Raw genomic sequence first — 23,474 nt, 5'->3', positions numbered from 1 at the left:
ACAGCTACTATATGATGAGCTATTAAATATTTTCCTTCCAAAGCTGTACAGAACAGAAGAGCATCAGAAACCAAAAAGAATAGTTTTGTCTGGGTCTGGGGATTTAGTGTTGGAGATGGGAAGAGAATAGATTTCAGAAATACGGGCAGAACAGGATGTGAGGAGACTTACTAAGCAAGTTAACAGCATAACATGCAGACTATTAATCCCTCTGTTTTTTCCACACAAAATGAAACTTGCACCTACTCAGAAGTGGGGGGAGCCAAAGTTCATTTGCCTTTCATTTGCACTTCATAACAGCAAGGAATATCAAGGCATACCGGATATCTTTGGGAGATTAATGATTAGCTTGAAATTAGGTACAGTCAACATCCCACTTGTCTCTCCTGCCATCTTATCATTAACCTCAGGAAACAGCTTATCTTTGAAAGCCCTTCTTTGTAGTATGTGTCTAGATAGCTTAGCTCCTAATAAGTCAGCTCAGTTTTAGGGCCCAGTTCAAAACACAGGCTTTGAACATCCATTAATCTTTAGAGAAACTTGGGTCTGGGTTCAAATGCAAATGGCTCAGGCGTACAGACTTACTGTAAGTATCAAAAAAAAAAAAAGTGCCCAGTAAGTGGATTCACATGCACTGTTTCTTGCTTCTACTTGTATATAGAATAGCACTCTGAAAATCTGTCAAGTAAATGAACAGCACTTTCCTAGGGGAATGCTTGCAACCTGAACCACTAAATGTTCAAGCCTTGACCAGCAGTATCCTGGAAGGCTGAAGGTTGCACCTAATCTAAACAGACTACAGTTGAAGCTGTTTGTATTTGCTTCTTAAACAGAAAAGCAGCCTTGAAGCCCGAAAGTTGAAGCACTTTTAGATAAAGGACTGTGTACTAATATTTTCCTCAAAGAAAATGGGAACAGTGTATACTGTTGGACTGTAATGCAGCCATTTCTGCTTTAAAAGTACTGAAAAACAACAAAAAGGGTACTTAAGTCTCAGCTATGCAGAGTAAACTCATTATCATAAAACTGACATTGCCAGGGAATTCCCCAAAGAAAACGTAAATGCTTCAATTAAAGGTTGCCAAAATGACCTTGCTGCCACCAATGAGCAGATGTTTGTATGTGTTCTTGGTTTTTTTGTCCATTTTTTGAACAGATCTATTTGTATGCAACGTGGTGCTTTTTTTTAACAGTTGCTTACTGAAGGAATTGGTTGGGTGTTTTCACTAACCCATGTTTTCTCCCAAGATGCTGATGCTAAGTGGCATGCCTGCCCTTAGAAATTTTGATCCCATCAGAGCTTCCAGTGGGAGTCAGGCAAGTGGGAAAGCTGCCCATAGGGAAGAGAAGTCCTGGTGTCCTGGTTCCCTACCCAGCCTGAGAACCAAGTGTCCCAGGCTCATCAGGAGCTTGCTTGGTTGAACACTGGTGGTTCAAGATTTCTTCAGGGAGCCCAGTTCCTCTGGTGCTTGTGTAACTTGGAAAACAAGAAGAAGAAAAAAAACACACAACCTCCTAAGGACTCATTCAGTTTTTCTGAATTATTTATACAATGCATTTCCATAGAAAAGTGGCCTGTTAAGGTTTTCACTGTGATCTGTACTTCTCTGATTTCAAAATGTCACCGCCCCAACTCATCCAAAAAGCCCTAAATGTGATTATTATTTTTTTTTGGAGGTGTTCGCATCTAACTCTGCTTTTTCCTTTAATGTTTGGTTTGATGATACTGGCCAGTCTTGATTTTTCGGAAAGAAAGTAGAATAGAAAAGCAAATCCATAGATGAGAGAGATTTTCAAGTAAATGCAGAAAGAAATAAAAAATGGTCAAATACCAAACATGCAATAGATATGCTTATCACTGGATGATAAATCTTTTTACCCTGTGTTGAGTCTTCTGGAATGATATGGCTGGCTGTTGACCTGTATCCATGGTCATAGTGCAGATGATCGAGCCAACTGAGATAACTGTTAACGCTGGCACACATATACAGAGTATGACTCTATCTGTCAAGGGGAAAATAGTCGGCATACTTCATTGATTATTTTGGCACAATAATCTAATGACCTCTGATGTATTGTAGGGGGGGGGTTCTTTGTGTATATAGTTCATTGTAACAAAGGGAAGGAGGTTTTTTGCATTACTGCTGAGTAATTCAAAAATCTTTGAAACTGGTCAGTAATATGCACAGGCTCGCCGGATTAAACAGTACAGTAGCAAGAATGCAAGACAGGTGGCAGATGAAGCTTTTTTCCTAATTTATTGAAAGGGGTTTCTCTTCAAAATAGACTTGTTCCTTTTTTGAGGTCATTGAGTGCAGATTTTTAAACTCCTTACTAAGTTCTTCGTACTGCAAATTTTAGCTTTACTGTTTGATTAAAATAGCCATTCTTTCCTTTTTCCTTATATTGCTTTCTTCTTCCATCTCTCCCACTATATCCTCACCTCATACAGAAATGGAGCAGGGGGATGGGACTGTGGGTCATCTATCATTTGTAAAAGCTCAAGAAAGGAAAGCCGATTAGATAAATTTCATTCACTGTAGAACTGGAAAGGAGGCTTTATGTTAGTCTGGTATTAAGGGAAAAGGAAAATGGGGGGTGGGGAATTGCATTGGAGATTGAATCAGCACGTGATGAATAGAGTACAGTGAAGTTTGTGGGGTGACTGGTGATTTCACCCACACTTCTTAAGTTCTTCAGCTATCTTGAGGGATCCCACAAGTGCCATTTCTGCAGCCATTGTTAGTAATTACCTACTTCATAGTCGTGTTTCAATATTCATGTCCTATGCACTGCAATAAGATAACCCTTCCTTGCTACTTTCCCTCCTTAATCATCCTTAAGTCTCCTCCCCTGTCTCTGAACAACCTTTTTAAGAAGTTGGTGGAGAGTGGGAAGATGTTCTCAGATCCGTGCGTAACTAATACCATGTCTGCTAATCAGTTGGCTGAATCACTTTCTGGTAATGAACTGTGATATCACACTTAAATTCACAAAGCAAATCTTCAGCTGAGATTTTTCTTATTTTTGGTGTTCTTTCTTTTTCTCAGGTTGTTTTACAATAGTAGCTTGCGTAAGCTGCTGGCGGGACATAACTTGTTAGGAAGGCTACCAGATCGGCTTGAACGAACACAAGTGGAGGTCCTGGATGTGCAACATAACCAGCTCGTTGAACTGCCATCTAACCTGCTTTTGAAAGCAGACAGGTAAATGTAAAGGAATTTGACTTCAACTTGTGTGTGAGGAACCTTGCTTTGTGTTTTATTTCCTAGATGAAAGGGTAATTTGAGGTTCCCCTAATTTGAAAGTTGTCAAACCTTGGGTGATAAGAACAGATGTCTGCCCAAATCAGCAAAACACAAATTCTTTTTATTCTGGTTTTGTTGCCTTATATGGTTACTTTTTTTACCCTACCAAGCTCCTGCTGTACACCTACTTCTTGAAATCTAGCTGTAAAGTGAAGCACATGCTATTTTCTACTACATACACTGAGATGAGTTAGTGGCAGTTTCTTTAAATATATATTTCTTAGGTTTGCTTGATGAAGTGTGAAAGCTTCCCCCCCCCACTTCAGTCATAGGCTAGAACTTATTTATACCTGTCAAACAAAACAAAATCTGTGCATAAGGCTGACAGAATAACTCAGTTATTCCTGTGTCCTTGCTTTGTGAATTTCTTATGCCTTTCAAAGGTTTGTCGCTAATTTAGCTGGTGTCACTGCTTGATCTGATTTTTTGGCTTCTTATTTTTATACTGCTGTTCCTTTAGTCTCAAAGTCTTCATAATCTTTCTTCCCTGATCTAAACATATCCTGTAAAGTGACTGTGATTAAAATACCAGGGATTCATGACATCGCTGGGGTGGTGGATGGGCTTGCCACGCTTGATGTCAGTGTTCCTTGCACCTCTGCACTTCAACAAATTGTTGTGGGATTTCTGAATATTATAACCCATGTATAACTTAACAGTGAGATTTTCTGCTGTGGGGTTTTATTTCTAATATTAATGGTGACAAAAGGAACACACAGCCCCTGGGTTTCTTGAGAGGTGAAGAAGCAAGAGGACTGGTGATCTCTGTCACAGATCATCACCTAGTCAAGAATAGTGCAAATCTCCTGCTTTTATACTGTTCATTCTGTTGTGAACCTTCGTTTAAACTTCCTGAGATTCAGGGCATCAGAGCTGCAGAATTGGCTTGGTTGAGATGGTTTCTGTGTAAACTTGGCTTTTGAACAGTGTCTTGGTCAAAGAGTAAGAAGGAAATTATCTTTTAGTTGAAAAATTGTCTTCCAAAGCATGGACTTTATTAGGACAAGGTTTTGATTCTCCCAGTATGGCATTTCAGTCTTGATTTGCTTTAAAAAAACTTTAAAGTAGTTTTTGTACTTTAATTTTTATTTTATTTTAAACTATTGCATACCTGTCTGCATTCAGCTGTGGGTAGGGTACCACCTTTGAAAAAAAAAATCATCAGCAAAGTTGTTCTGATATTAATTACTGTTACAGTTGGGACTTTACATAAAAATGCAGTCAAAATGATCAAATTTAGTAATGCTGCTGTTGTAATAATTGCAGTTACTGCTTATGTTTCTGTTTAAATGTGATGAAAGTCATATGGGAAAGATGTTTAACAGCAGCGGCCGTAATCGTCTTGTGGATGACTTTCTCAAACTCTTGTACATTAGATATTGTAAGAACTTCAGAAGTCAAACCTTGTAGAAGTTTTTTCATGAAGGCTGCGAAATTAGGTCAATTTAAAATAAAACAATCCTATTTACAGGTCCTAAGTTGAAATTCCTGTCAACTTGGAAAGGAAAGAAACTCTTAAGTAAGATTCAGAAAGCTACTGGCATCTGAGAAAGCAAAGAGAGCAATACTTCTGTAAATTTATTTACAAGTTGTACGTCTTGAATGCAGATTAGTGCAATTCTGGCAGAGAGAACCTGGATAAAAATTCTTGGGCTGCAACTCACCTTTTTAAAATGAGCTACAAAACTGTAGACAGCTTTTCTTCCCCCCTCCCCTCCCCCCTTTTTTCATGATGCCAAAAGGAACAAGCACAGGCTAAAACTAGAATTGGGGCTAGACTTTCAGAAGTTGGCAAAATGTTGGCTGAAAAGAGGTAGAATCTAAAACCTGCTTTGAATAGCGTATTAAATGGCTGCTTCCGACTTGCAGATGGGAAAAATCTCCACCTTTGACATGATGCAGCTTCCAAGCAGCGCAGGGAATGTGTTTAAACTTTTCTACAGGTGTTAACAAAACAAGAGGTGAACACAGCTTCCCATTCTGGGATTTCATCACGGCTGCAGCCTCCCTCGTTTGTGATGATAACAGAAGCAGTTAGCTTGTGGAGCTTTCCCGTGTCGCCTACCCTGTTACTGCTTTGGAAGACTTGGCTTAAAAACAGTTTGTCCATGCTGGTGCTCCTATTCCTGCTGCAAAAGTGATACCCGTGAAGGAAAATAGCAGTCCACAATGAAAGAGTTTTTAAGTTTGGAATTTTCTACAGCAAACATTTTTTCCTTCACTTTGCTTTCAAATGTTTACTTCTGTCAGGAGCTATGGGTCTGGGCTGGGGAAAGGTGTTTAGGGCTTTTGTTTGTTTGTTTTTTAGGAAAGGTAAAATGTTTCTCTTCTCAAAGCATTCCCTGGGAAGCATAATCTGTGCTGCCAGACATGTGAAGAGAACTGGGTTCCCTGAGCAGTCTGCCATGGTCTTTTTCCAGTGTGTAATGTTGGACAAATCACTTTACAAAACCCTTATCTCTCCATAAAATGACTTATCTTCTGCAACATGAAAAAATTAGTTTATTTTGGGGGAAATGTACTCAAGTCTATGCAGTTGGCAGATGATAATCGTGTCTCAATATGAAGTCTCACATTGTGAATTATAAACGCTTTCTCCTTCTCAGTCCTGAATATTTAACTATGTGTCTCTGAAGTGCATTGGGCAAATGTCAGTGCAAACACTGGTGAGCTTTGACATCTAGAAGACACGAGAAAGGCAGGAAAACCAGGGCATTGGTGCGCATAGAGGGAATATCACTTTCACCAAAACAACAACAAAAAAAAAAAACTGAAAAACCTCTCTGTTCTCTTCATAAAATGTATGGACATCAGTTTTTCTCTCTTAATCCTTCAAAGACAATTAAAAAGTTTGATTCTCTGATGAAGAGTATAATTTACAGTTACTTTGTCTGCTTTTTTATTTTTCTTCTGTTTTAAACTGTTATTTGAGAAGAAATGGAGGACTTTCTGTGAAACATTGCTCTGACCAAGACTGAACTTGGTTCTGTTTATTCTGCTGAAAGTATGCACATCTTGATCATGTTAGCAAGGATTTCTCTTGTTGGGTGGGAATTTTCTTGGCAAGACGAGCGCCACAGAGACAGCCAGATAATCTGTTCATTTTTCATTACCAGATGTTGCGAAAATAGAGAACTCATGCAAGTGCTATAGCTGATGGGAAAAACTCCCAAGCAGAGTCCTTAACCTTTCTTTTTTTTTTTGCACACCTGCAACCCCACAGCCTTTTGTTTCTACTCGCTGCTTCATTTGTTGTGTTGGCAGATGCCTTTCCCACCCTCTCCAGTTCTCATACAGCCTTTTTGGTGCCTTCCTCGACCAGCTTGCAGCAAAACTAACAGTGTAAGGCCATGAAAGCAGTTCTACAAAATGTCCTTCAGATAAGATGGGCAGGCATTTAAGAGCTTCGCTGAGTTCAGTAGAAAAACAGTGGCAGTGGGTCAGGTGGGTTTAAAAGTGGAGAGACAGTGATGAAGGTCAAGGGTTTTGCTTCTTGCCTAAACTTCCTTCCAGTTGCTGTGAATGTTGTAGCTATAGGCAGACCTTTAAAAGAGCCCCTGGCTTATTTAAAGCAGTTATATGGTGAAGATGTGTAACTGTGATCTGCCTGGATTAAATCTTGAGCTTTCTGTTGGTTTGTGGTGTCTGGCAGTGGCTAGCTGTGGAGGCTAAGCCAGTGTCAGGTATTCAGAGCCCATCCTCTAGGCTCTTTTCTGCATGATTCTTGTTTTCAGCTTTGTTCAGCTGTTCTTACCTGTTTTGATTTTGTTGGTGGTGGTGGTTTTGATCTGTTGTTTTTGTTTTTTTTTGCCGGAGTTCTGGAAAGTGACCCAGTTAAACTTGTTTGATATTTGCCATTTCCACCCACTGTGGCTGCTGCCTTTTTATGCAAGTAATCGTACATATCGTGGATACAACAAAAGTGAGAGAGGAAACAAATTCAAATGAATGCAAAGAGTGTTTGACGCACGTACTTTGGTTGCAGAAATGCTTACCTGCAGTTGTTTCATTGTTGGTAGGTCAGGGTTTGCAAGCAGATATATTAGAAACTGGGGATGTCTCAGTTAATGAAACAGCTGAAGTTAGGTTAGAAAGTAAGAGCTGAGGTGGCAAAAGCAGTCAACTGTAGTTGGCTTGCTTTTTTGGCAGTTCATCAACAGGAAGGGGATTCACTTGAGTGTTTTTGTCCTTTTTTTTTTTTAAGGAGCAGAAGTTCTTTGCATTGGTTTGCAAAACTTCCTTGGTCATTTTTTCCCCCCAGACACACCAATCAAGGTTTCTTCTCACACACTACTGCAATCGTAAATTATTTCAGGATTAGGCGATGAGAAATTGAGGGCATGTCTCTGCAGAAGGGACTGAAGAAGAAATTTTCTGTTTTGATTGCTCTGTGCTGATGGAGATCTTGGGGCACAGGCCAAGCTGAAGATTTTGATTTCTGCACGTATTTTATTTTACAGCTGCAACGTTCTTTCCAACATTTATCAATGTTTTTAAGCTAAGCTCAGTGGTTTTGACTTGCTGTTGCTTGGTCATTGGATACAGTTTTCTGTGTTGCTCTTACTAAAGTTGAACATTTGTAAGCATTTTGGAGTACTTAAATTATTCCTGTGGTGGCTGTGCCTTAATGGCAAGCCAAGTTTGCCAAGCTACCTCAGAAGATGTTGAGGAATTGGGAGATGCTATATAAGTGAGACCTAACAATTGGCTATATTTAGCCTTTGTGTGTGCTGGAGGTAGACATCGGTGTTAAAGGGAAAAAAGAAGATTTTGAACCTTTTGCAATTTACCATAGATTTTCTTCCTCTGCTTTTGGAAGTTCAAATTCAGTTCAGAGTCCTCTGGATTTAAATAGGGAAGGCATGTGAATGCTGCATGCATATTAGGTCTGTTTTGTTGAATTAGATCCATGCCCTTGATTTTAGTGTATTCTTTGGGACAGTCTTTATTTTCTTCTTGGAGAAGTTAAGTCTAGCAAGGGATTTTATTTTAATACCCCGTAAAACTGAAGGTGACTTATTCCAGCCAGAGTTCAATGTTTATGTTATTACTCCAGAGGAGAATTTGCACCTTGTCAAAGCTGACGAATTCTGGCATCTTCCTGCCAATGCTTTTCTTTCTTTCTTAATCCCTGACACTCTTCTAGTACTTGTTAATTCATGCTCCCCTTGCTATATTATACTCTGGTATGTGCATGGGCTGCTGAATTCAGGTTTTTGTAGTGATGCTGTACTTTTTTCATGAGCTTGTGGTATAGTGTGTGGGTGGAATTGGAAGGGGAAACAATTAATTTTGGACTGAGCTTTAATACTTGACATTCTGCTTCCATCTGATAAGCAATACGAGTGGGATATCTTCAAGGAACATGAATCAGTTAAGGTCCATGCACAAGAGAGATGGGAACAATTGTGCCCAAGTAAATTTCCTCTCCTCCAGAGGGCATTTGTAAGATGCGCCTTCTGAGCTGGCGGCTGGCACAGTGCACGAGGGTGAAGAAACAGGGGAGTGGAAATAACCCAGTGGAGGACTTTTGTGTTAAATCAGAGGGAAAAACTGATGGGCAAGTATAGATTTTTTGGACAGAAGAATCTAGCACAGAATCAACAAAGCTTTATGCAGCAGCAATCTGCTAGTTCATTCTGTTCTGTGCCCAAAGAATGGTGTCTCTTTTTTAATCCAAAGAATATATTGAAAAAAGGATCTTTGGAGAAGGTTGTTTTTTTTACCATTTTTAATGTAACAGCTGGTCAAAAGGAACATGTAAATAAGCAGCATACTCTTTTCTCAAAAAATAGCTGATATCATTAGAATTAAGCTACGGATGGAGATTACTATGTGACTATCCTGAATCTGGGTGCTGTGTGGCTGTGAGTGTGCACATGGAGGTGTTTGCTAGGCGTGGTGAGGGTGAGGTACCCTGCTACCACAGGGTTCCCATCCTAGACTGCTGGCAAGATGTTGCTAGCCACCTAAGCATTGTTAACATCACGGCACTAAACGGTAGGTCAGGATGCTGGGGATTTATTTCCTGTATTTTCATATCACTCTCTGGAAGATTTGGCAAAAGGTGGGGAGGTGGAAGGATACAGGGCAACAACTAACCTCTCTGCTTTCCCCATTGGAAAATGTGTGTTCAAAACCTGTTTTTGGCAGGAATATGCAAATTTCAACCACTTTTAATGCCAGTGAAGGGGACAGCTTAAGAATTCTTGTTGTATTCTACCAATGTTGAAAATCTATTAGAAACGGAACACTTCTTGATTAATTTTTCTTTTGGATTTAGGATGACTTCTGTATAGTAGATTGTATCATATAGTGGATTGTATCAATGTCAGCATTATCAGAACAATATACATTTTCTTGAAGACTTCATCTGTGTTTTGGACTAGCTGTATTTGAGCAAACCTAAATTCTTTTGTGCATTAAGAACCTCATAGCCATAGGATCCTCTATAGGTTATCCGTTAGGCTCCATTTGGTAATTAAAGGAAGGTATCTGTGAACCACTGCAATTTATTCTGCTGCATCCTACAGGAACATAAGGAAAATACACATTTCCTCTTCAAGTGGAAGATGTCTTTGATGTTTTGCTGTTACGTTCTCATCCCTGTCATATTCCTGGGAAAGGCTTCCCTGCAGCCTTAAGCCTTTTTATTACTTAAACCTTTCCAGACTGAGCTGAAGATGACCATTTTATACTATGAGCAGTACAAAAGGCACCGTGGCTTTAATGTTAATGAAAGTGCCTTTTTGTGGAGAGAGAGAGATTGTCGTGGATATTAGAATGAAGTTGCCCAAGTAATAATTGTCTATACTTTAGCAATAGGTGTGCTTGCTGGTGTGTAATTAAGTACAGGAACTGTTGATGTGGTATGCTTCAGTTTAATAATCCAACTTTGAAAGCGCTTAATATATTTTTAGTTTATACCTGAAGGGCAAAACTGAGCAGCCTCTTTTTTAGAATAAGTAAATAATGTTAAAAACCCTTTCAAATGCTTATTCCCTTCTCTATTAATCCTCCCTCTCCTCCCCTCCTCCTCTGGAGTTTTACCACCCTTGTGAATAATGAATGAGCCTCAGGATTAAACTGTTTCTCCGTAGTGGACTCCTCGGTCTGTGTAGAACAGCTAACCTAGTTTCAGTTCTGTGCAGTGCTGAGAGATTTTTGCTTCTAATGGAAATATTTTTAAATCCTTTGACATCCCATGTGACTTCTCTGTAGCATGCCTGACCCTTATTTGCTGCTGAGCAAGTTGCAACCAGCTGCAACTCATGCAAATCCATCTCATTCATTAGCAGACCTTAAAGGTCAGCATGAATTCCCGTGCACTTAGGCGAAGCGGGGGAAGAGCCATCAATATTTTATCACTTTCTCTTAAGATCGATGACAAGAACGCACATACCTTTTGTGTCCTGATCGCTGGCGTTACAGGTTTCAGCCAGCTCATTTCTGAGTCCTGTGTCTTGAATGCAACTGTGACTGTTGCAGCTGCCTTTTGCTGTTGGTTGGTAGGAGCAGTACAGCCTGATTTCAACACGCTCACTGCAGGCTGGCAGCCACACATTTACTGCTGTACCACAAGTTCTCTAAGGCAGCCTTCTCTGAAACGGGGAGGAAGGAAGAGAGATCTTAATTCTCTTGAAAAGACATGGCCAGTTGGTTACTAAAGGCTAAATGGCCTTATTTTTCCATTTCTTTGGAATTGCCTGTTCTAGCCCTTGAGACGCTAACAGCGTGCATCCTTCCAGAAGTTCTGCAGTCACAAAACTCCCTTAAAGGAACGTGAATCGTCTGTGTGCAGAATGTCACCGGCTAGAGTGGGCAGTGCCTATTCTTCAGCAGGTCTTGTTCCCACCCTGGCAAGGATCCTCTGAGGGAGAAAGAGTAACTTCATTTCTATGCGTCTTCAGTCCTTGCTGCTTGTAGTGGAGTAGCAGAAAATATTGACAAGGGCTTCTGCTAGGGGAAGGACACTCCGGATCTATAGAGAGATCTGGCTAGCTTGCTGCATAGGTCAGCAAGCATCTAACTTCTTTAATTTAATTGAGCATTGGCTCTGTTTCTCTTTAAAACATAAGAGGTAAATTACTGCTTGGGTCTCCGGGTGTGGTTTGTTGTGTGTGATCGGTATGTCTTTAGCTGTCCAAATATTCACAGAGAACTTTTTCATATTTTGTAGATGTTTTCAGGCCTGCAGGTTAAAACAAACAAACAAAAACTCTCTGTATCCTAGCCAGTATTTAAAGTACTGAAAAATTGGCTGGCTTTTTTACCAGTGACTTTTTTTAGTTATTTGAAGGGCAGCTATGCTCTCATGGTTCATTGATAATGAGTTCAGAATTCATTTTTATGTGGAACAAATACGGAAATGATGTGGTTTGTTATTGCTGTTAGCTGTAGGTACTTCTGTAGTAATGTCAGCAGTATGAGGTTTTCATAAAAGGACAGAGGCATTTTGACATACTTATTTTGCTGATGTTATGTTCATAGAAATGGGTTAATTTAAAAATGGGATCAGAAGTTTTGTTTGTATGATACTAGACTTCTGGTCTTTCTGTCCATCATTGTGCTTTTGATCTTTACTTTATAACTATCTTATAAACAGAAATTTTATTTGTACTTTTAGACAAAACCTGCAGGATGTTTCACTGAACTCCCTTATGCAACATTTCTTTGCAGCCTGAGATTTCTTAATGCCTCTGCCAACAAACTGGAAATGCTTCCTCCAGCCACTCTTTCCGAAGAGACCCATAGCATCTTACAGGAGTTGTATTTGACCAATAACAACCTCACAGATAAATGCGTACCCTTGCTAACGGGCCATCCCCACCTAAAAATCTTGCACATGGCCTACAATCGCCTACAGAGCTTCCCTGCAAGGTAAGTAACTGGTTTTACTGCCGCTGGCCCACCAGTGGGCCGTGTGAAATATTTTCACAGTGAGAACTAAGTTGCACAGAAATCTGGCGGCGCAGGTTGTATTTTGAATGTAGTGATATTGCAGTGGGTGGATGCATCTGCTCTGCCCTGTTGCACATTGCTACCCTCTCTTGCATTGCACAGCGTTTGTTGGTGCCTTCTGATTGCACTTGGAATTCTTTTCAGCTAGACTAATGTAGCATGGCTGCAGTATGCTTCTGAAGTCAGTCAAGGAGATCTGTTTTTCCCAGTTTGGTCACTTTGCTCACACCTGATGGACTTCTCCTTACAGGAGATTTGTAAGCATAACAGTCTGAAAATGTCCTTCGGCAGTGGACTAAGCTACACTGGGAAAAAATCCTCTCTCTCCCAGAGGAGATTCTCCCTTGGCAGCAATTTAGATGAACTACTGTACTTTCAATTCACTCTGGTTTAATCAGGAATCTTTCAAGTGTAAGATGTGCTGTAAAGCTGATGGGGTACAACCTTGGAAAGGAGATGCCAATAAATAAAGGAAGAGACATCTCTGTCCTTGTGGGATGTTCTGAGCAACTGGGCTTCAGTGGCAAGGAGAGATGGAGAGGGAGGGAGATGAATAACGGGGATGGGGCTGAGCAGGATGCCAGAAGGTGGAGGGAAAATTCTGGGATGAAGTGGAAAGCTAGGGTTGGAAGAAAGGAGGAAAAAGTGAAAGCGAGCTGGTAAGCAGAAAGAATGTAGGCAAAATAAGTCACTTCAAAAGTAGAATTAACAAAAATTGGCAGAAGCAACACAGATCTTGGTTCCACAGCTGTTAGCATCTGACGGGAGGAGAGGTGACAAGCACTGCTGTGAACAAGGGCCAAAGTCTGCCGTTGTATTTTCTTAAAATCATGAAAACCACTGCTCTTATCACCATTTCAAAATAAAACACGTATGCATATTAACAGCAAATTTCTCAAACTCTTGTAGTAAAATGGCCAAGCTGGAAGAGTTGGAGGAAATTGATATTAGTGGGAACAAACTGAAAGCCATTCCAACAACCATCATGAACTGTAGACGCATGCATACTGTAATTGCTCATTCCAACTGCATCGAAGTCTTCCCAGAAGTCATGCAGCTGTCTGAAATAAAGGTAAGACATGAATGTGCTGTGAAAGATGCAAAGTAATGCATGCTTTACCAATTCTGTTCTCCCCTCAGGTCTGTCATTGCTGCAGGATAGTATATTCTCAAAAATCGTGGAGATCTGACAGCTGCTTTTTTGCCTGAGGTCATATGTAAAGCATTCACCCCTGTGCTGCCTCATAGTGGAAGGGAGGAAGGTCCTCAAAATCTGATTTTTACACTCACCTTCACCACATCCCATTTTCTTTGCCAAATAAGTGCTAATCGTCTTCCTGTGGCAGTCTGTTATGATACGACTTAAACATTTGCCAAGAGCTATACACAATTAACTCTTGCTGCCTTGGCAGTTGGTTAATTCTGTAGGAATGGACTTTGTTTTCAGCATGTGTTTAAAAACTGCTGAAGCTGCAAAATAGGATAGGCCTTGGGGACAGAGATAAATTCCAGGAGCGCAGGATTTGAGTAGTTAGGCAAGCTACTTCAGTTTTCCTAATTGCAGTCATATTTTGCACAACTGGAGGAACGCTTAATCCGTCTCTTGTGTGTGTTACCAGAAATAATTCTGAGCTTTTCCTGACAGTTCTTTTTTGTGAGACACGTTCTTTGCTTGACCATGCCGAGAGCAATACCGCTTACCTTTTGTAAATTAAGTTTGTGTCCCTCCTGGCCACAATGCAGAATATTTCTGATTGCATGCTATTTCCACTGCTGGGAGATGGTTAACTCACAGCGTACGAATCTTGTGGTACGATCAAAAAAACTATCTTTCATTCCCTGTGTTTGAGAACTGATTACCTATTCATGGGATCAAAACAACTTGTGTCCTTTGCACACTCTGCAGAGTCAAAAGGCTAAGTTCCCAGCCTGGTCTCTGTGCTACAGTGTCTGGGGTCATGCAGAGCAGCAGGAGGAATACTTTTTTTGGACAGTGAGTACACGTAAAGATGAGCTTTGTGGTTTTAGCCAGGAAATCTCAAACAAACTTGTGGCTTTTTGAATACTCCTCCCTCTTCGGAACAATGGCCAGAGGAAACTGAGGGCCATTTAGAATCGATTAGAAGTAAAGCTTTTCTTCTTAGAGGAAGAATTGGGGTGGGGGACTGAGGCTCTGCACAGTAAACATTTCTTTAAAATATGAGGGCATTTTTAACCAAAAAAGGAGGATAATGTAAACGTGGATAACGAATAAGCAACTTTCTCCTTTTTGTTCTGACATCTTGGGGATAGCTGAATGTGTTTTTTAGAAGTAGCAGTATTTAGAATGCCTCTCTGCTACAAAGCTTAGCAGAAAAATGTTCATGGAAGACCTGGTGGTTTTTCTTCCTAATGGCTCCGTACAGTTATTTAGTTCTTTCTAGCAAAAGAAAAAAGGCATGGGTGTCATTAACTGTTTTGCAACTGGAGGAATAGTGTGCATGTCTTCATCAGAGAGGTTGCAGTGCTCTAGGGCTTCACCTTTGTGGAAAGAAAATGTCTCGTCAGTACCCACGTCTGGTTTTGACTTAGGTGAAACTTAGGAGTTCATACCGTTGCCAGATACCTGTGCCGTAGCCTTGGTGGGCACAGGGTGTCTTCTGGCCTCTTGGAGATTTCTCTGGGTCAGGGCTTGGAGCTTGTACAGCCTGGCTTTATCCATTACTAAGCGTGACTGGAGGTCCTCCTTGGATGTCTGAAAGCATTCAAAATGTGCCAAAGCAAGGTAAGAAACTGGAATTTGAGGTAGGGGTTGGTAGTTCGGTGAAATAAGCTTGCTTGTAGCAAAGCACAGAGTTGCAGTCTCATGCCAGTGATTGTCATACTTGATCATTAATCTTAATTGAGGTGGCATTCATATATTCTAAACTTCTTGGTAAACTGTTACCTGAGGTAATAGCTGCTCTGCTTTGTATTTAATTAGCCTGAGAGGGTGACATAGTACATTTTTTGAGTCAGTGATACTGGAACAGTTAGTAGTGGCAGTTACGATGTCTGAAATAATTTCAGAAGGAAGGCTAATATAAGAGATATGATGCTTTTGTACTTAGAGTAACTTCAGGATTTCTAAGCACAAGGTCATTTTAGTGATACAGTTGTTTCTGAGCTGATTTTACACGCTACAGTTAAGGCTACAGAAGTTTTGTGGTGTTCTGTGCGTTAAAAAGCCCAGCGGATATCCCTGAGATAACTTGTGTGATACATTTTTAAAATTTTTCCCTAAAAATAAATTTTGAAAAGGCTGTTTTGTGTACATTCTTGTGTATTAAAAGATCATTACGGGTACAAAGTGAACCAAGAAGATCTGGTAGCAATAGCATCTTAAGGCTGAAGTTCTCAGTGTTTGATAGTTTTTCTCCTAGTTCGGTGAGTTTTGATACGCCCACCTTCAGTCTCAACTGGAGATAACTCAAGCCTCTGTCAGCTACAGACAGGACAGTTGCAATGCCATAAATGCAGCGTAAGCAAATGCTGAATATTAAACTCTGTCCACCACCTGGTCTGTGTCCTGTGTGCAGTTGCAGTTCTTCTTCTGGTGCTGCCTGGGTGGGGCTAGCCAGCTTACATTAAAATGACGCACAAGGAAATCAGGACCGGTTAGGAAATAGGCTTTCCTGCTTGCCTGGGGAGTAGAATACGGACTAAATTTAACATAGGTATACAGAAAGTCCCTGCTAACCTATTCTTCAAGCGGTACAAATGAAACCTGAGAAACCCTGACCTGATGAATAAGCTGTATTCCCTAGTACCTAGGAACCGAGGGATCTGCTCTAGACTGTTGCTGCCCTCAGCATATTGGGCATCTACTGAGAGCAATGAGATGATTTTACTGATTTTGTGCTCCTTATTCCAGCATTCTCTTACATCAAATTTGCAATGGCATTGGGGTGTTGAACCCAGCAAGGCCTGCTGTTAGCTTTGTTAATCTGAGAAGTAATTACTGCCTCTCTGGAAGCAGCAAGAAGTAGTGCAGAAGAAAAACAACTCGCTGGAATAACTCTTCTGTTAAGCTGTCTACTGTTTAGTTTGTATGATGGATTTAAATTCTGATTTCTTTATCAGGCTTAGGTAATGTCAGCAGTTTGTTCTTCCTAGATAATGAGGCCTCCATAGCAGACGATGTTAGGATTCAAGATGTGGTCATTATCTGCATTGCATATATATAATCAAGTGTTAGATTTTTCTTTTCCAAATTTTACTAGGTTATCTTATGTCTTCCTCCAGCTCAGGACAATATGTCTTTGAATATACATAGAAAAATAAGTCTCTTGCTTGTATCAATGGAAATTACATATTGATCAAAACATGCAGCTAGGAAAGTTGTTCCCCCCCCCCCACCCCCTCCCGCAACCTACCCTAGCTGTTCAGACTTTGGTTCTACTAGAATTTTTGAAGTCTCTTTTCTTTCAGGGCTGAAAATAAGAAACTCCTTTCTGAAGTATGTGGATAATTCTTCTGTCCTCAGTTAAATATCAAGCTGTTCATGCTCTAATTTTTTTTTACTGTTTTTGGTATATGCTATACCTGTGGTCCTGTAATAGGGTTTGAAGAGTTGTTTTCTCTAAAATGTCGTGGTTTTGTGTACTGACTTTCGTCTGGATATGCAGCTTTAACTATGTTTGGCTTGGGATTTTGTCATTCTAGGGCACTTGTTCTAGCTAATTTGTGCTTAGCTGGAGGATAGCCAGCATGTTTTTCTGCTGGTTTAGTATCTCATTTTCTCTGAAATATTTCAGCTTTAGTTTTTTTACTTATTTTAATTCAGATTTAAATATGAATCCTTCTAAGATAATACAAATTAAAACCATATTGAAAACTGCTCTGATATTTCTTTCCTTTTCCTCCCTCTACTCCTCCCTGCCCTGTGCATTTATAAGTGCTTATTTTTGATATCCCTCAGTAAGTATCAAATTCCTGAGTGTGTTTATACTTGTGCTGGCTTATATGGACTTCAGAGGAGGGACTGCTGTGATAGTGCCTTAGAATCCCTAGCCTCATTTTTGTTTCCTTTATCTGTTAAAAGGCTGGCAACTGTTTTCATCAGTAACATTTTTTCTTTAATACTTATTTGTTAATGAAAGTAGTGACCATCTTTCTGTCTGCAAAGAGCAGACAAACCTTACTGGTTTTGCAGCATGATTACACCTGGCTAGAAATGGAAATGGGATGAACATACTTCTAGGTGTCCCAGACATCTGTGAAGAAGGCTAAATGCCAGTGAAGAACCACTTACTTAAATGAATAATTTTAGGTTTTGGCTGCAGGCTCCCTTATTCATGAAATGTGCATTACTACATTTAATCACGGTTTGATCTTAATGACATCTGAATTCTCTTGCTTATTTAGTTGCTTTCTTTTTGCAGTGTGTGGATCTAAGCTGCAACGAACTGAGTGAAATCACGTTGCCTGAAAACCTGCCTCCAAAACTGCAAGAGCTGGACCTGACTGGAAATCCCAGACTAGCCTTGGATCACAAAACCCTGGAGCTGCTGAAGTAAGTTAATTTACAGAGTAGAGAGGGTGCAGAATGACTCCTGTCATTAATATGTGACAATATACAGAAGTGTAGTTTTGCTCAAGACGTGTGACTCCTTGTTGACAGTGGATCAAAAAATAAGACTGTACAGTTCAGAAATTAACACTCATCCTTGTTAAAGAGCATGACTAACCTACTTCAGTGCGGTTGCTTTCAGCTCTAACTCCTGAAGGGGTCTGTTGGGCCAGTTGGATCTCCGTTTTACTTCTGACATTAGATTCAACCAAAATGTTCCACTGTTGAGATGCCAATAGCTGCTTATTTTTTTCTTACATTCATCTGTGAACTTCATTCACTGTGATCCTTGTTACCTCTTCACGTAACATTTTTTGTTATCCATCATACCTCTCTGCTTTTGTCCTTTTTTCTTTTTTTGCATATTAAAACATGTCCTGAAGGCTTGCATCTCCCACTCTGCTTGCAGCAAAGCCAGTTACCTAGCTTTGAGATGCTCTGTTTCCTTCCTGTCTGCCTGTTTGTTTCCTGCTCCATGACTCAAGTGCCATCCATAACTGAAATACACCAAGTGCCTTCTGCTGCCTCCCGTAGTGTGTTGTGATATTGTTGCAGTCAAACAGATAATCTGTGGATAGCGGTGCTGCCTTAAGCCTTTCTTATTTCCTGGAGGGAACTGCACCAGCTCTGAGTTTCATTCTGAGTCCCTTTGATGCTTAAATACTGAGTGATTCCAAGAAGGGCTGATATCCTTCCAAGGGCTGAGCAGTTGCTTCATGTGGTTTGCTTTTAAATGGTTAAGATCTGGCACTGAAGTATTAAATCTCATCTGTTGTGAAAGCAAGGGAATCTTGGTGCGAGTTTGCTTTTAGCTTGAATCAATGGATATTGTAAAATTTAAATGGAAATGTGAATAATGAGTTTTTACAGATAGAAAGCAAGAGTCTGTTTCACAGCATACAAGGAGGAAAAAAAGCAGGAGGGGTGTTTGTCTTTTTTAAGAGCTGCTGATTGTGTGTAGGAAACCTTCCTGAAGAAGCAGTGTGTAATGCTGCTCTGATTTGTAGAGTGTGTGTGTCTTTATATAAAAAATCAAAGCTAACTGAATGGCACCTGAACTTAAAGTGAAAGATCAGCTTTTCATGCTGTATGACCGGCAGACAAGGCAGGCAAACTAATCTCTTGCCCATTCAATATTCAGGCTTCATGCCTTATAGCAGTATTGCACAAATTTCAGTCCTAAGCAGTAGAAAAGTAGTGTTGCCCAGTGGCACGCTGTATTTTCACTGACATGTGCATTGTCTTTAATTCACAGAAAACTTTTTTCTTCTTGTATATGTTTTTTTTTTAAATAAACAATTTCTTCTTACAATTTCAGGCCTATTCTCATCCTTGTAAATACTCTTTAGCTGTGGTCAGGACTTTCAGGTCTCCTTCAGGACTTCTTAGTGGTTGTCTCTATTGATACACTACAGTGACTTCCAAAGTGTACTGCCACAACGGAACGTGAGGAAGGAGATGCTCCGTACATTTCTTTTTGTGGCAGGCACAAAAATACTTGTGCACTTGGTGCTTTTTATATCTTCCTTCTGCATGTGAAAGGCAGCTCTCCATCTGTGCCCTGGCAGGATTTAAGCTGGTAGTAGGTTAATATGTAGTCTCTGTTCTGCTGAGAAGAGTCCTGTCGTGCATGCTTGCTTTTTTTCATATGTGTGGAGGTCTTAAGGGAGGCTTGCATGCTTACAAGAATGTTACCAAGTGATTTATAGGATGTAAGAATTTCAGTAGCAATTATAATGAAAAAAGGAAAATCTGTGGTTGCTAGCTACTGTGAATTTTTGAGGAAAGAGCATCTGGTTCAATTATAAATTAGGAGGAAAGTAACCCATGCAGTATGGAAGCCCTAGCCCATCTTCCTTGTATAGGATGTGCTGCTGGATATCATTTCTTTCTGGGCGCATGGTCTAGTAGTGTAATTGTACCGCTGAGGAAGCTGAAGGCGATGCGCTGAGGTAGCTTTATTCACCACTGCTGGGAAGCGTTGAGGCATCTCCGGGTCCTTGACCTGCCCAGGAACAAGGGGTCAGTCAACCCAGTTAAAAAAGAAACAGAAAAAACCCTTTTGATCCAAGTTCCTTTGCCCTAGAGGATAAATGCCTTGTACAAGAAGCCTGTGAAGAAAGTGTCTTTGCTTGTGCATGCAGTGTTTTACATGACAAATTGAAAATCTCTGCTACTTTAGAACAGATCCAGTTTTCCAGTTTGATTCAAACTTCTTTTGTAATGCTCTTGGTGAGGTGTCTTCCTTATATTTGCCTCACAGAGGGCTGCAAAACCAAGGGCTTGAAACACCAATGGTTCTAACATTATTTATGTAATTTGTTTGCTTGTAATGTGCCCTAGCTGATGTATGTCCTGACTATTAGCATTAAAAGAAATCAATCTGGATGTGACAGTTCTTCAGGTTATTTGAGGAAGGCTGTGAAATGCGGAGAAGACTTTTTCTTGTGTGTTCAGGTCAGGTGGGGGGTTGGACAGAGAAAAAATGAATCCTCGGAGTGAACAGTTAGACCTTTCTGCCTGTGTCCTTTTATGATTCATTCAGTTCATGAAAGGTTTGGGTGCCTTTGAAGTTTCTGGAGCGTGTGGGGAGCTTGCTTTTGCTGCCTTTGGAAGAGAGCAGTGGGGAGCGCAGGGGAGGTCATTTCTCCCTACCAAAGCAGGGCTACGAAGAGAAGCACATAAACAGATAGGGTTGGTCCCTTTTTAAGTCTTTACTGTGTTATGTGAGATATTTGAAATTCAGGCTAAAGGCCATGTTGGTAGTAAATTGGAGGGTAGAGGATCAAGGGCCTCGGTAAAAACCGGACTGCAAAATTGCAGAAGGGCTGTGCTTGCTGCCTGGACTGCAGACCTGCTCTTGCAAGTCAGAGCAGCCCCAGGATAGAGCTGATGTCTGACTCGTGGGCATTTTCATGGAAGTCTGTTACTACATGTTGCTGTTTCTAAAGACTTTTTTTTTTTTAATTTAGGGGATGGTGTGGCTCACAGAGTAGGTTTCATTAGAGTATAATGAAAAGAGCCCAGAGACTTACTCTTAACATGGGTGGGAGAGAGATGTAAGTTAGAAAATCACTCCCCATACCGGCTTCCATCAAGTCAGTGACAAATTTGCCTTGTATTCGCCCTGGGCCAGGGTGAAAATAAATAGCTCGGGGTGAGGGAAGGGAGAAGAAAAGCTGGGTAAGCAAAAGAGTGCAGCTGACACCCTCATAGAGGCTGTTATTTATTGCTTTTTTGTTCTTTGTGTACAGGCACATAAAAGTAAACCACTTTGGATGTCCTGCTTTTGAATGTGTTGCTAAAGAACTGGGAGGAAAAAAGCTTCTCTTTTTTCTATCTCTGTTTTATGCTGGATCATGTCAGTATGTTAATCCAGTGCATCTTTCCCTTTTCGTTTCTCTTTACAGCAATATCCGTTGTTTCAAGATCGACCAGCCCTCGGCTGGTGATGCTTCAGGAGCTCCAGCAGTGTGGAGTCATGGTTACACAGAAGCATCAGGAGTTAAGAACAAGTAAGACCTGGCGTTGTTTTTATTATACAAGCATCCTAGCAGCAGAGAGCCTCTATGCTGATACAAAGAAATCCTTTTTTTTTTTTTCAGTGAAAGTTTGGGGACGTTTTGGGCCTCACAAAGGCAGAGGCCATGCCATGACTCTATATTTGTATACTGGGCCCCTGCCTGGCTCTCAACTTTTTTCTTTGTTAGGAATGTTGCTAAGATACAAGTGTAACCGACACATTTTGTCTGTGAGAGCCTCCAGTACTTGCAAAAGATCTGAGTGTTTAAAAGCATTTTCCTCTTTGCAAAGCTTCTTTATCTTCAGCTAAAGGATGTTTACCAAGCAAAGCGGAGATACTAAAGGAAGAGGTAGAATGGCCAAAACTCTGAATATTCATAGTATGTGAAGCTTCTGTGACTAAGGCAGCACTTGACAAATAATGTACCAAGAGTCTGCTAGTCTCTGTGTTGCTGGCAATGTGATGAATCTTTCTTTGTTCCCTAAATACCTCTTCAGAAATCTTCAGCTACCTAGGTTTCCCTAGCAAGTGCCAGCAAACTTTTGCTTACTGTTAAGTAATTTAACTCAACTTGGTCATCAGCAAGTTAAATCATAAAGATGGCTCTTGGAGGGGCAAGTGCCCCTCAACTGCTGTTGTTTCGGGCATACTTTTCTCCCCTAAGTTTGTTCCCCTTTCTCTACAAATAGGAGATCTGTTCGCATGCTGAAAAGGAGGAAGATTCCTTAGGGCTTGGCTTGAATTTCCAGCACAGTTCTCTCCATGTTTTACACTGCTAGATGGGTCTGACTTCCACACAGCTCAGAAAGCAGTTTTGAAGACCTTGGAACAGAGTTGGTTAAAACTGGCTCTCAGACCAGGCTGCACCTTTTTTTTTCTGAATAATATGAGAAATTAGTACTGGATAACAATCTTGATGTTCTCCTGTTTGCCTTTACCAGGCTGTGTGTGGCAGCACTCTCGGCCAATAACTTCTGCGACAACAGGGAGGCACTTTATGGTGTTTTTGACGGTGACCGCAATGTGGAAGTGCCGTATCTCCTGCAATGCACTATGAGTGACATCTTGGCAGAAGAGCTACAGAAAACAAAAAATGAAGAGGAATACATGATCAACACGTTCATCGTTATGCAGAGGTGAGTCTTGGATCTGAAGCATTTTTTTTAACCTCGTGTATGCTTCCTGAGCAGTTAGCTTTCAGGTTGAGCGCTTGCTCTTTTCTTGCTTCAAAAATGGGAGTGGAGGGGGCAAGCCTTAGTATCTGGCAATTGTGTATTCTTTTATTGCTTGCTTTGTGAAAAATTGCCTTCTGTTGCTTTCAGCTGTGAGGAGAAAAACCCCAACCCTTTCCCACCTATCTAAACAAACAAACAAAAAAACACCCTCAAAATCACTGAATGTTTATGTCTGAGTGGTTTCACTCCTATCTGGTATCTTCTTTAAGTCTTATGACTCAAAATTTGCAATAGCCAAGACAGTAGTGTAAATTTCTTGATCATCTTTTAAACTTCCCTTATTACTATTCCCTGCAAAGCCTGGGCTGATCCTTGCTGTTTTTTTCTGTACCAATACAGGTTATTTAAGGCCACGCAAATATTTAAAAATATATATTCTGACTTCCTGAAAAATGTCTGTTTCATGTCATTCCTTTGACCTTAGAATATTATTTGTGCACGACTCATCCAAAGAGATTGTGATACTATAGCTGTAAGTGTAATAGCAGCTATGTGTGGTGGTTGGGAGATCTGTGTGTATGCGTGCTGTTCTTGACAGAACAAGAAATTGTGCCTGGGGAGACACTGAGTGAGGAAGGAGTATGAAGGGAACTGAACAAAAGCGCACAAAGAGGTCAGGGAAACAAAGGAGAAAGCAAATAAGCAGCTCAGAGATGAAGGAAATGGATCAAGTTGAAAGTAGGATCACTAGTCGTTCAATGGCTGCAGTTTTGGAAGGGAAAGCATTCCAACTCTGATATTGGGAAAGAGAAGCATTAGGATGGTATTGAACCTTACAAACACAAGAGAAAAAAAAAGCTGATTTCCCACAATTACTTAGTGCCTTGGTTAGACTAGTAGCTGAGAAGAAGGTTGCC

The 23,474-nt window shown here is 40.6% G+C and overlaps 1 protein-coding gene across 1 annotated transcript in view; it reads left to right on the top strand.

Annotated features, from left to right (window-relative positions):
• Positions 1-23,474, top strand: part of PHLPP1 (PH domain and leucine rich repeat protein phosphatase 1) — a 132,164-nt gene that overhangs the window by 103,189 nt on the left and 5,501 nt on the right. The window contains exons 10-15 of the mRNA XM_083822384.1: positions 3,051-3,206; positions 11,988-12,188; positions 13,179-13,341; positions 17,672-17,802; positions 21,270-21,374; positions 22,324-22,518. Of these exons, the coding sequence (XP_083678510.1) occupies positions 3,051-3,206; positions 11,988-12,188; positions 13,179-13,341; positions 17,672-17,802; positions 21,270-21,374; positions 22,324-22,518 (951 nt within the window). The remainder of the gene's footprint in view (positions 1-3,050; positions 3,207-11,987; positions 12,189-13,178; positions 13,342-17,671; positions 17,803-21,269; positions 21,375-22,323; positions 22,519-23,474) is intronic.

The sequence above is a fragment of the Anser anser genome (genome assembly GCF_964211835.1).
Source record: "Anser anser genome assembly, chromosome: 2".
NCBI lineage: Eukaryota > Metazoa > Chordata > Aves > Anseriformes > Anatidae > Anser > Anser anser.
Note: the sequence above shows the minus strand (reverse complement) of the source record. Positions and strands in the feature narration are given on the sequence as shown.